This window comes from Mustela putorius, unplaced genomic scaffold (genome assembly GCF_011764305.1).
Source record: "Mustela putorius furo isolate JIRA1106 unplaced genomic scaffold, ASM1176430v1.1 tig00000224_pilon_pilon_pilon, whole genome shotgun sequence".
Classification (NCBI taxonomy): Eukaryota; Metazoa; Chordata; class Mammalia; order Carnivora; family Mustelidae; genus Mustela; species Mustela putorius.
This window is the reverse complement of record NW_025421321.1, coordinates 6,176,278-6,189,150: the sequence shown is the minus strand read 5'-3', so window position 1 is coordinate 6,189,150 and position 12,873 is coordinate 6,176,278. Positions and strand designations below refer to the sequence as shown.

Below are 12,873 nucleotides of genomic sequence, written 5' to 3'. Positions count from 1 at the left end.
AGAATATTTTTACCAAAATCTTTACTAACTTTTTTTTAATACAGAGATTGCCTGTAAGACCTAGACACCCTTTGCAGTCAGTTCCTTATTTTCAAGTTCTATTGATTAACTTCCTCGTGACTTGTGTATGTCTTAGTTTTCATGAGAAATCTGCTGTGGTTTGAAATTCTTTACATTTTCATTGCTTTCTTGAACTCTTTCATTGTTCATGTAGTACTAGTAATTTTTATATTTGAAAATGATACCAGTGACAGCTTGAACCTGATTCAGAAGTTGGTTGGACTTTCAGCCGTGTAATCCTGGCATGCTTACCCCGGGCTGCAGAGTTGTACATCAGTCTTCCATGCTGTTATTCTCACCCAGGCCTTGAGTCAGTAGCCCCTAGGCTAAGATGTCTGACCAGCCTTGGGAGTGCCATAGCTGACTGTGGGAACCAGGCCTGAAGGCTAGCTGGGCTACTACAGGTGCTGTAGGCTCATGGTGGCCCTGCGGAGACAGGTTAGATTGGGAAAGATCCGATGGACTTAACTTTTTAATTTTTAACATTTCTCATCTTTTTATTTTCAAATTTTTCAAATTTTCAGAAAACTTGAATATTCGGTGAATACAAAGACACTTGCACATACATACCTTTACATAGATTTGACAGTTAACATTTTGCCACATTCCCTTTCTCTCTGTATATATAAAACTTATTTGGAGTAAGTTGAAAATGCAGTATCATATCACCTAACTCCTAAATGTATCCGCATTTACTTTAGCCCTACATACATGCATCCTTCATACCATTTTTCCATGGTAACCACGTTTATATCTAGTACAATTAACAATAAATCTGTAACACTCTATAATCTATAGTCTATACTTAAATTTCGTCAGTTTTCCCGAAAATGTCTTTATAGCTAGCTAGTTTTGTAGAATCCAGACCACTTGTCTTACATGGTTGTCTACATTTTGGCTTTCTGCTTGCTCCTGGTGATTAGATTTAGAATGTATAAAGGGTAATACTTGTGTGATATTGTATACTTCTTGTTCCCTCACACCAGGAGGTATATAATGAGCTTGTCCCACTATTGATGTACATCTGACCCCTTGGTTAATGTGGTGACCACTGACCTCTTTATTGTAAAAGTGATTTTTTTCCCTTCATAACTAAGTCATCTGTAGGGTGATTATTTGAAGTCCATTTGAATATTCTAGGGCCCAGTAACCTTTTAGCCAATGACTTTTTCATCCACTGGTGATCCTTGGCTGAAATTGAAGATTACTTTGGAGGTTATAAAACGGTGATTTTCTACATCTTTCATTCCTTCTACTTTTATTAACTGGTATTGTTTCATAAAGAGGCCTTCCTTTTCTCCTTGCTTCCTACCTCAGAACCCTGGAGAGAGTGAGAGAGAGAGAGAGAGTGAGAGAGAGAGAGAGAGTGAGAGAGAGAGAGAGAGAGTGTGTGTGTGTGTGTGTGTGTGTGTGTGTGTAGAGGCACACTCTTCAACATGTATGTATTGAGTATGTTACCAGGCATTGTCATTGTTCTTTTTGATGTTCACATTGTCGCAAGTGTAGTCCATGGAAGCTTCTTGAAGCTGGTTTCTCTGTCCTTTCGAGCACTTCCTTGTTTTCTGGCACAGGAAGGTGTCTCAGGCTTATTCTTTACTTTCCCTGCCTTAGGCCTAGGATTAATCCTTTTCCTGAGATGCTCTATTCTTTATACTAGGAAACTGTATTTAGAAACCAAGATTTGGTTGCTAGAGTCCACTCCTTGATTCTAGAGTTTCATTAAGCCTGTGCTCTTTGAGGGGTCAGAACTAAAAAGTAATCTCTTTTAAATATTATAGGAATAATCCAGGAAATAATATTTTTTAAAGATCCCAAGTATGTTTTGGTTTGTCTAATTCAAACTTAACATTACATTTCTTTTATGTTTGTATCTTCTCTCTTGAGTAACATCTTGGTCACCATAAAATTGATACCTTTATTTACTTTATGCTAGAACAGACACAAAATGTTTCAGAATTTTAATATTAATATTACTAACAATAAGCCTTCTGAGTAAAGTTGAAGAATTCTTTTGCTGTTGTGGTGTTTTGTTGTTGTTGTCTTTGTCATTAGAAATTAGGTTTGTATAGGGCACCTGGGTGGCTCAGTTGTTAAGCCTCTGCCTTCAGCTCAGCCTATGATCCCAGGGTTCTGGGATCCAGCCTCACATCGGGCTCCCTACTCAGTGGGGAGCCTGCTTCTCCCTCTCCCCACTCCCCCTGCTTGTGTTCTCTCTCTCTCTCTCTCTCTGTCAAATAAATAAAATCTTTAAAAAATGTATCCGCATTTACTTTAGTGGATGAGGTTTGTTTATTTTGTTTATATTAAGTTTTAGAGTTTCTTTTGAAAATGTTGGTCTTTAATACATCAGCATATTTGTGCTTCCAAGTTCAGCTGAATAAAGGCATCCCCAGGAAAGCCTTACTCATCCCTGTAGCCCTCACCCTACTGCCGCCTCCTCCTTAATAAATGATCATTTTTATTTGTTTACACTGTACCGTTCCTTGTGGAATGAAACCTATGTATATTTTCCCCATTCCTATATGTATTTTCTTATTTTTTTTTTCTTGTACCAAAGGTCACACTCTAAGCACATTTCCCTTGTGTCTTGCTTTTATCAATCCTTTTTTATGCTAGAGTGCTTGGTGGCATGGACATGCCATCATTTATGCAGCCAACCTTGGAGTGGGGGTTCTAATATTTTGCGGTTGTAAATCAGCGAATAACCTGTGATGGTGTTGGTTTTGCCTGTGGAGGTGTAGCTTATATAGAGGAATTCGCCATGTTTTCTCCTCATACTTGTTTGATTTTCTGTGTTCGACCGTCTGACCCATCTGCGGCTTATCCTTGTATATGGTGTCGGGTTTGCGTCCACTTTTATCTTTTTCCAAATGGCAATCAGTTGTCTCAACATCACTTATTAAAAAGTCCACCTTTTCTCCCTCAGAGAAGGAAAGTCCCTGGCTTTAAAAAAGAAAAAAAAAAATGTTCACAAAATTAGCACTCTGCTGTGTGATCGAAGGGTTTCTTAAGTGTCCATTTTATTGCCAGAAGCCCAAATGGGAGAATGAAGCTTGACTCAGAGACACAGATGGGCTCCCTAAGATAACTGAATTGATAAGCCCCAGGTTACAGACCCCTGACTTTCGGGAGTGGAATCCGGTCTTAGCATTTTGTGTGGGCGGGCACAGAGGCCCATCCTGAGAACAGCTTCTCCACAGAGCAGCGCTGTGTCTGCGTGAGCTGCCAGTTCATTTAGAGTTCAGATGCAGTGCTAATAAGATCCAAGGCCACAGACTTCTCATCTGATACCATTTGAGAAAAAGGAAAACGCATGTGCTTTGCTTTTGATTGTGAGGAGTGGTGTTGGCGAAGACACTGGCATGGCTTACACAGTTGTTCTCAAGTTGGTGGCAGTCCTGGGAGGTGGAGGGCTTTTGGAAATGTGTGCGGGCAAGATTTGTCACAGGTGCTAGGGTTATTACCAGCAGAGATGGTGGAGAAGGGCCAGGGCTGTTAAGTGACCTACAGGACAGGGAAGGACAAGGCTGCCTACTAGGGAGTTGTCACACTCAGAATGCCAATAGTGTCCCCATTGAGAGACAGACATTTCAGAGAACCCGGTTGGGAAAATGTAGTATAAAAACCTCTCAAAACTTCTTAGGAAGAGTTCAGAGAGCATCTAAAAACACTGGGGCTGTCGCGGTGGGTGAGGCTTGGAGCCTGCTCTTCTCAGTATTCGGTCTCTGATACTCGCACTGCTAACAGGGAGTCCAAAGTGGGGCTCCTGAGCACATTACCACAGAGGTTGTAGAGGGGCACCTCCCGTTTGCTTTTGAAAGAGGGATTTGGGGACGCCTGGGTGGCTCAGTCCGTTAAGCCACTGCCTTCTTCGGCTCGGGTCATGGTTCCAGGGTCCTGGGATTGAGTCCCCCGCATTGGGCTCCTTGCTTGGCAGGGAGCCTGCTTCTCTCTCTGCCTCTGCCTGCTTATGCTTGCTCCCTCGTGCTCTCTCTCTCTCTGACAAATAAATAAATAAAAATCTTGAAAAATAATAATAAAAAACAAAAGAGGGATTCGTGGGAGCACATGCATGTTTGAAACTGACACTTGAAAATTGTTAATAAACAGTTTAATAGTGACAAATAATTTTTCTCTGGGGGATGTGTATGTGGTCATTTTTTTCTCCTGTTTAAAAGATTATGAGATCTCTGGCATGTACTAAGCACTCAGAAAGTATTAGTCATAACATTAACTTGTGTTTATAACAGTTGTTAATTAACCTTTGTGTATATTTTCAGAGAGCTATTGCTTACCTTTTTCCGAGTGGTTTGTTTGAGAAGCAAGCCAGGCCAGTAATGAAGGTAATTTTCTTCACTAATATTTTTAAAATTTCACTTAGGTCTGTAATATGTTACAGTAATTAATGCACTGTAATTTATTTTACAGCATCCTGAACAGATTTTTCCAAAACAAAGAGGTAAGTAAGTTTGCTCCTAATGAATGAGCAGTAGCTTTGCACAGTGGCAGTATTGTAGCCAATGAGGTTTATCTGAGGCGCGATTATTGCTGATTATTGCTAATTGAAGAATGAATGAGCAGTGCTTCCTTCACTGCAATGTCAGGTTACGTATCAGCAGCCACCCACATATGGTGGGGACATGCCCCTGTGTCATGGCAGTTGTGAGGCTGGTCAGCAATATTTTATAACTAATAATAAATGACTAGAATTTACAAATTATTTCTTTTTAATTAAATGATATTACAATTAGATCAGGTTAGAGTTTATGCCTATACTAGTGTTACACTCATTTATCTGCATTCTAAGATGCCGTTTTGAGGAAGAGTTTGGTATAGATCTGCTGGAGACTAATTCACCTTTATTCAAAAATGGAAAATTTTTGTTCATTTTGGAAGCACTGAGTATAGACCCTCCCACCCCCCATCCCCCCCACTGCCACCCCCGCTCTTTCCTTTGTTGATATAATTCCATTGTCTTTTGTCTTTCATTGTTTCTGATAAGCAGTTAGCCATCATCCTGTCTGGCCTTCTCTTTGATTTCTTCTAAGATTTTCTCTTTATCTCTTAACTGTGTAAAATTAAATTTTGAAGAAAACATACATCAGGCTTTAAGGTTGCCAGGAAATAATAATTACTGTTTTCCAATTTACATTAAAAGAAAGCCTATTAGCCAGTGTTGACTGGTGGTAATTATCGGTTAATTTAAAAAGCTAAAGCTAGGGTGGCTCAGTGGGTTAAGCCTTGGACTCTTGATCTTAGCTCAGGTCTTGATCTCAGGGTCATGAGTTCAAGCCCTACACTGGGCTCCATGCTGGGCATTAAGCCTAATTTAAAAAACAACAACAAAAAATTTTAAGTACTAAAGCTAGAAATTACTTCTTTAAAACGCTCAGTATAAATTTATACTTATTCATCAATCTTTTGCTATAATAACTCTAGATGGTTTTTTTCTTTCAGTAGGTATCTATTTCTCCCCATTCCTTTTATCCCCATTATCAAAGTTTTTTAGTTTTGGTTTCCTCACAGTGGAACAAAGAACTTAAATTTCTAAGAAATCTAAATGCAGAATATTTCTGTATTTCTACAGATTTTTCCTCTAACCACAATGAAGTGGAACAGACTTTTTTTTTTAGTAGCTTGCCTTTCCGTTTTTCTGAAGCATTCAATTTCGTTTTCACAGCACCAAAAATCGTCTTTTCTATTTCTACTCATATATCATCTGCTTATATAGTACTTAATTCACATAATTACAGAAATAAATACAGTTGTAATAAATAGATTTGGGAATGGACACAGCTGACTCTTCCAAAGCATTTAACTCTGCAGCAAAGATGTGTAGATTTCATAGAGAAGAGCCTGGTAGCCACAAATTCTTACTGTACAGGCTGCATTACTCAGTCTCTTTTAGAGCTGATTCAGTAGAGATTGGTAAGAGAGAAGATATTTCAATAAAAAAATGTATTTCTTTTGCACTGATATATCTGCTAAGTCTTAACCTGTGTTCAGAGCTAGGCACTCTTTTTTTTTCCCCTTAAGATTTTATTTATTTATTTGAAGGAGAGTGAGCAAGAGAGAGAGAGCATGAGCAGGGGCAGAGGGAAAAGCAGACCCCCTGCCAAGAAGGGAGCCCGATGTGGGGCTCGATTCCAGGACCCTGGGACCATGACCCGAGCTGAAGGCAGAAACTTAACTGACTGAAAGCCACCCAGAGGCACCCAGAGCTAGATGTTCTTTCATTCTACTTCTCTACTTCGCTCTTTGAAATGATAACTTTTATTTTGAATCTTGTTAAAAAAATTAGGGGCCCTTTTATAAATGAATTGTCTTTCATATTTCTTCATTTCTCTGACATAGTTGATTATAAACTATAACATCATTTCAACTGAGAGCTCTTGGGGAGATAATAAACGAAGGCTGTGTTACAAGTGCACATCCGTTTTAAAGGTGCAGCTCAAGTTTATCGAAGTAGAACTGTATATACAGGACATAGAAACTTAATGGCTTTTTCTGTAAATGTGGTAACTGATTTTTTTTTTTGTTTTTAGTAGCTTCTCTATATATCAGCCTCACAGGCTCCTCACTTACATGTCCTGTCTCTTTGTCTCTTTGCATCTCTTGTATATCTGTGCCTTTAAAACTGTTCTTTCAAATCATACCAGCTTCTCAGTATTAGAAATTTGTCATTACTATCAGCTAGAATGTAACAACTGAAACTTCCAGACATCCCTGCAGAATGCTTCTGTTATTTTGTCAGTATTGGTGGGGTTTTATTACATACTGCAGTTAACTATATTTAGACAGAATTCCTTTAGAATTAGCAAAATATTTTTTGCCACCTACCTACCAATTTTGCTATACTTTGTAAACATAAGACAGACTAATTTTTATCTTAAAAAATCAGCAAAATTTAGATTTGAATAGATTATGATGCTTGTAAAGTGCCACCACTTCCTTTATTAAAAGATGGAAGCTTCCAGATTGAGTTAACATAAAAATCTTGCTCTACTGTTTAAGGCAAGTGATAAAAATGTCAGAAAAACAAAGATATATGCCAGATTGATGACAGACGCAAGGAATAGCACCTAACGAGATGAAATGGAATTCAGGGGGGTCGAGGAGTGGTTCGATGAGACAAGAATGTTAATTGATATTGATAGAATCTAATATCCTTTAAGTGGATTTGATGACCATGAACCTTTTTGTACCATGCATTTAGCATTGAAATGTTCGTAGCAAAAGCTGTTAAATAAGGCTCTAAAGAATTCGAATAACACAGCATGATATTATAGCTTACACATACAGGTACAAAAATATATTTTTCTGTATAGATGCTAATGGAATATTAATAGAATTATGATGTAAGAGGTCATAGAGAAAATCTAACAAGTTCCAAAAATGTAGAAATTATATAGGTTAGATCCTCTGACTTCAGATCACTAGAACCATAAAACTGTTGGATTAAAGAGGAAACCAGAATTGAAATTACAGATTATTTAGAAATGTAGAAAGATGAGAACAGTTCATATCAAACCCTATGGGATATAGGCAGGTATTATGCAGAGGCAAACATAGTTAATAGACATTAACAGAGACTGGAAATAAATGAACTCAGTATTCATTTCAAGAAAGTAGGAAAGGAACGAAATTGATGAATGAAGAAATTTTAAAGATGAGGTAGGATAAATGAAGCCAACTAGTTCTTTGAAAAAGCCAGTGAAATTGATCAACATCTGGCAAGTCTGGTCAAGGAAAAAAAACATAAATGGACAATATTAATCATTTTCAATAATATTCAGAAGATATTTTTATTTATTTATTTTTACTAAATTTTAAAGGTTTTATTTATTTGACAGAGAAAGACTCAACAAGAGAGGGAACACAAGCAGGAGGAGTGGGAGAGGGAGAAACAGGCTTCCGGCTGAGCAGGGAGCCCGATGTGGGGCTCAGTCCCTTCAGAGGATATTTTTGAAGTAAAGATTGTTGTGGGTAGCTTTATTCTAATTAATTTGAAAAATATCCTAATTAATAACTAGAATTTATTGAAACTTCGAGTGGGCCAGGCGCAGTTCTGAGTGCTTTGTATTTGCTCATAATCTTCACAACAGTTTCATTAAGTAGATACTGTTACGTGCCCCATTTTACAGATAAAGGAATTAAAACCTGGAGAGTAATCTACCAAAAACACAGCTGGGAAGTGGCTGAGGCAGAGGGGCTAGAGTTAAGATGGTGAAAGAGTAGTGGGACCCTAAACGTGCATCATCCTTCAGACAGCTAGATAAATAGCAGATTATTCTGAACACCCAAGAAGTCAGTCTGAGAGAACAAAACTGCAGGTCTACAAGGAAGTGGCTGAAACAAGATATAGGTAGGCCCTAACAATCTCAACTGCAAAGCACTGCCACACTTCCCTGATTCTCAAACAGGTAGTAATAATCTTAGGGAGAATACTGGTTAGACTAAAAGCTGGGAAAGTCAGAGGTGATCAGAGATCTAATCAGAGAGGCACCAGGCCCAGAGGTTCTGTGAGTTCTGTCATACTTGAGAAAGCTTGAACTTTTACGTTATGTGAACTGTTGCAGAGCAGAAAGATAACAAAACCTTCAGGTTCACTTTAAAGGCTCAGACAATTACTAGATCTGGATACGAATTGCATAAAAACTTGTAGTCTGTTCTCACTAAATAAAATGATAGCAAACGAAATAAAGAAATATAAATATAAATAAATATATAATTAATAAACAAATGATATATATTATATAAATATATATTTAATATAAATATTTATATTTATTTATATAATATATAAACACATAATATGTAAATGTATAAGTAATATATAAACATATTTATATATTATGTATAATATATTTATAATAAATATATGAATATTATATAAATAAATATATTATTTATATTTATTTAAATTATACTAATATAATTATAATATAAAATATACTTGTTTATAAATAAATAAATATAAATATAAATAAAATATTAAGAGAAAATACCAGAAGACCTTTTTACTCCCAGGAATATTAGGATGGTTTAACATTAGGAATTTATTAATGAGTTGCTTGAGTCAGGAAGTAAATATTTTCATAGATGAAGAAAAGGTCATTAAACAAAATTCAGCATTTTTTGATGAAACTCTTAAACTAGAACTAAAAAGAAACTTTATTAGTTTGAGAAAAACTATCATGAGAAACAAACACATTAAATTAAAAAGCATGGCACTGGAATTACTTTATCTTATGTCCAGGAATAAGATAAGTATGCCTGCACTTGCCTGTGGTATTCGGTATTATTTTGAAAGGCTTAACCAGTGTGATTAAAAAAGGCACAGAGGTTAGGAATAAGTCAGTTATTATTCATAGATGTTAAGATTGCCCACCTAGAAAAAACAGACCACAAACTAAAAACCATATTAGAATTACAGTAGAATATCCTTATTTGGATATCTGAATATTGAAAATATTTAAACTATGTGAGTTGTAATTTTTTTTAATGAGACTCTTTTTTTTAAAGAGTTTTATTTTAGATAGGGCACACATGAAAGAGAGCGAGCACTTGCAGGGAGTCGGGGAGAGCAACAAAGGGGGATGGGAGAGGGAAGAGGGGAAAGACTCAAGTAGACTCTATGCTGAGTCTAACTTGGGGCTCTGTCTCAGAACCCTGAGATCATGACCTGAGCCGAAATCAAGAGTTGGACGCTTAACCGATTGAGCCACCCAGGTGCCCCTTAAGTGGTACTCTTATAAAAACGTGCCACAGTATAGGTGAAGGGCAAAGTGCTAATTGTACAGAGATAATATGAGCATCCTGCCGATTGACAACATGGTGGCCAAACCCACACAAATCAGTATGGAATGGCGTGTAATGATGATTTAAGTAACATAATGGTCACATTGGTAACAAATAAATTGTGATTTTTCTCACCTATATTTTGGTGGACAGGAGCTGTTTCAGAAACATTGAATTCCAGCTTTACAAATACATATCTACATATGCACATAGAAAAATAGGTATCTGGGTGTATTCTATTTTTTCAACATTTCTTTGTATACACTTTATCTGTTCTAATTTTACATCTATAATTAAATTATTAAACTTCTGTTAAAGTTTCCCTTGTCATCTCTTGGTTGAATGGAGTTCATCTTCTAGTAGATTCTTCAAAGAGAGGTCATAGATTACAAAATTTCTTGAGCACTGACGTGTTTAAAATTATTTTCCTATAGCCTTGATACTTGAAGAACAGCTAGGCTAGAGGGAAAAATCTTTGGTTCACACTTTCTTGAGTTTCTTAGAAGTGCTGTGCTATTGTTGTCCTGCTTTGTCTGTTGTTCTTGAGAAGTCTCAGATCAGTCCAGCTATTCTTTCCTTATAAGTCATTTAATCTTTTTTCCTGGTGGTCCTAAGGATTCTTTACCTTTGTTTAGTAGCTTTGTGGAAGTATGACATTGAGTTGATTATGAAAAGTTAGCTTATTGTGCTGGCAGTGAGCTCTTTCGGTATTGTAGATTCAAGTTCTTTATATCCAGGAAGGTTTTTTTAATAGTTTTAAATATTAGTTCTGTTTCACTTTGTTTTGCCCCTTGGGACTCCAGTTATGTAAATTTTATTCCTTCTTTGGTTGTTTTCTAGTCTGTCTTTCTGACTCATCTTCATTTTTTCTTTGTCTCATTTTCATTTTCTTGATGGTCTTTGTAGTTTTTCCTCCAGTGTCCTTTATTATGTTTTCAATCTATTCTTCTAATCTATTTCTTTTTTTTTTAAACTTTTTTTTTTTAAAGATTTATTTATTTATTTATTTGACAGAGATAGATCACAAGTAGACAGAGAGGCAGGCAGAGAGAGAGGAAGGGAAGCAGGCTCCCCGCCAAGCAGAGAGCCCGATGTGGGACTCGATCCCAGGACCCTGAGATCATGACCTGAGCCGAAGGCAGCGGCTTAACCCACTGAGCCACCCAGGCGCCCCTCTATTTCTTCTTTTAATCTATTTCTTCTATATAAATCAGTCTACATTTCTGATGATTTTAGCTTTTTTCCTAATTCTTCTCTGAGTTTAATCAAGTTTCATTACTTTCAGTTTTTTTGTCCATTATGAGCTCATATTTTGAAGATTTGATGCAGAGTATCCTCCAGTAAACCCAAATGCTTGTTTGAAAATATTTAATTCAGTTTGGAGTGTTGCATTTCACTTTCCTTCTGTTTTGTCATTGGTTTTACTAAGGATGATTTTCTTCAGCTGAGCATTTGGATTATTCTCATTTTCTGTTTTATTTTTGTAGCAGTCTTTAAAAAATAAATGGGACAGGCATCCACATTTCTGTGGACAGAAGTGTCCCCCACTCCCCCCCCCTTTTTTTTTTTAAAGATTTACCTATTTTAGAGAGAGAATTAGCACAGGTGGGAGGGGTAAGGAGAGAGAGAGAGAATGCATCTCAAGCAGACTCTGCACTGAGACTAGAGCCCAACACAGGGCTTAATCCCCTGACCCCAAGGCAATGTCCTGAGCTGAAACCAAGAGCTGGGCACCCAACCAGCTGTGCCACACAGGTGGCCCAGAAGTGTCCTATTTCTTAATCCACTCAATGGAATGTAAAAAAAAAAAAAAAAAAAATAGAGTGTATCCAGAACATGACAGAATTGGGTCAAGACTTAAAAGTTCATTATGATTTTGGAATTAAGAAGTTCACACTCTAGAATAGAATTAAAGTTGTTAGTTGAAGGATAAACATACAACTATCAAATAATGGATAATATTATGTCCTTAAGTCACAAAAAAATGAAAAGGACAAAGATCGGTAAATTACCTATTTTAAAATTCAAAACTTCTCTTTAGAAAAAAGGCAGTATAAATTTAAAAAGCAAGCATCAGGAGTACCTGGATGGCTCAGTCAGTTAAGCATCCGACAAAGTAAGCAAAGGGGAAAATAGTCAATTCATAAGTGAGAATACAAGTAACCAGTAAACATAAGAATTATCAGATCAGAAACAGTGTTTTATAAAACAATGATAGATCATTATCACTTACCAGATTAGAAATTGTAAATAGTATGTGTTAGCAAGGAATTAGAAACAGTCTAAATGTTCACTAAATAGGGTAGCTAACTAAATGTCGGAGAATCTACTGTGAAGTAATGTGCTGATAATCAAGAGAGAGCTAGTTCCAGGGGTTTTGAGTGGCTTGGTCTCGGTTAAGCAGCCAGCTCTTGATTTTGGCTTGGTCATGATCTCAGGGTTGTGCGGTCGAGCCTAGTATCAGGCTCCGCACAGACACTGGAGCCTACTTAAAATTTTCTCTCCCTCTCCCTCTACCCCTACTCCTCGCTCCTCACTCATGCGTTTCTGCTCGCTCTCTCCCACTCCCTCTCTTTCACTCCCCAAATTGAAAGTGAAAAAGGCAGCTCCAGTTGCATTAGTACAAATGAGACACACTGTTGGGTGAGAAAAGGAAGTGAAAATGGTGTAGTGTTGTCTTAGTCCATTCAGGTTACTGTACAGTGGGTGGCTTACAAACCAAAGAAATGTATTTCTCCTAGTTCTGGAGGCTGGAAGTCCAAAATCAAGAAATCTATTCACTTCAAGAGCCCGCTTCCTGGTTCATGGACAGCTGTCTTTCCCTGTGTTCTTACAAGGGGGCCTAGGATCTCTGGGGTTCCTTCTGTGACTGCACTCATCCTATTTATGATAGCTTTGCCCGTATGACCTGATCGCCTTCCAGAGGCCCCATACCAAAATACCAGCACATGGAGGATTAGGCTCCAACATGAATTTTGGGGGCAGGGGAAGACAAATAGTCTGTAAGAAGTA

General features: G+C 37.3%; 1 protein-coding gene and 1 non-coding gene across 2 annotated transcripts in view; both read left to right on the top strand.

Moving 5' to 3' along the window:
• The window catches only part of MRPS9 (mitochondrial ribosomal protein S9), a 65,020-nt gene that overhangs the window by 27,250 nt on the left and 24,897 nt on the right, over positions 1–12,873 (top strand). The window contains exons 3-4 of the mRNA XM_004764378.3: positions 4,341–4,403; positions 4,489–4,519. Of these exons, the coding sequence (XP_004764435.1) occupies positions 4,341–4,403; positions 4,489–4,519 (94 nt within the window). The remainder of the gene's footprint in view (positions 1–4,340; positions 4,404–4,488; positions 4,520–12,873) is intronic.
• On the top strand, positions 4,552–4,692 carry LOC123391410. Its single transcript, XR_006606093.1, has one exon. It is a non-coding gene; the product is annotated as a U4 spliceosomal RNA (small nuclear RNA).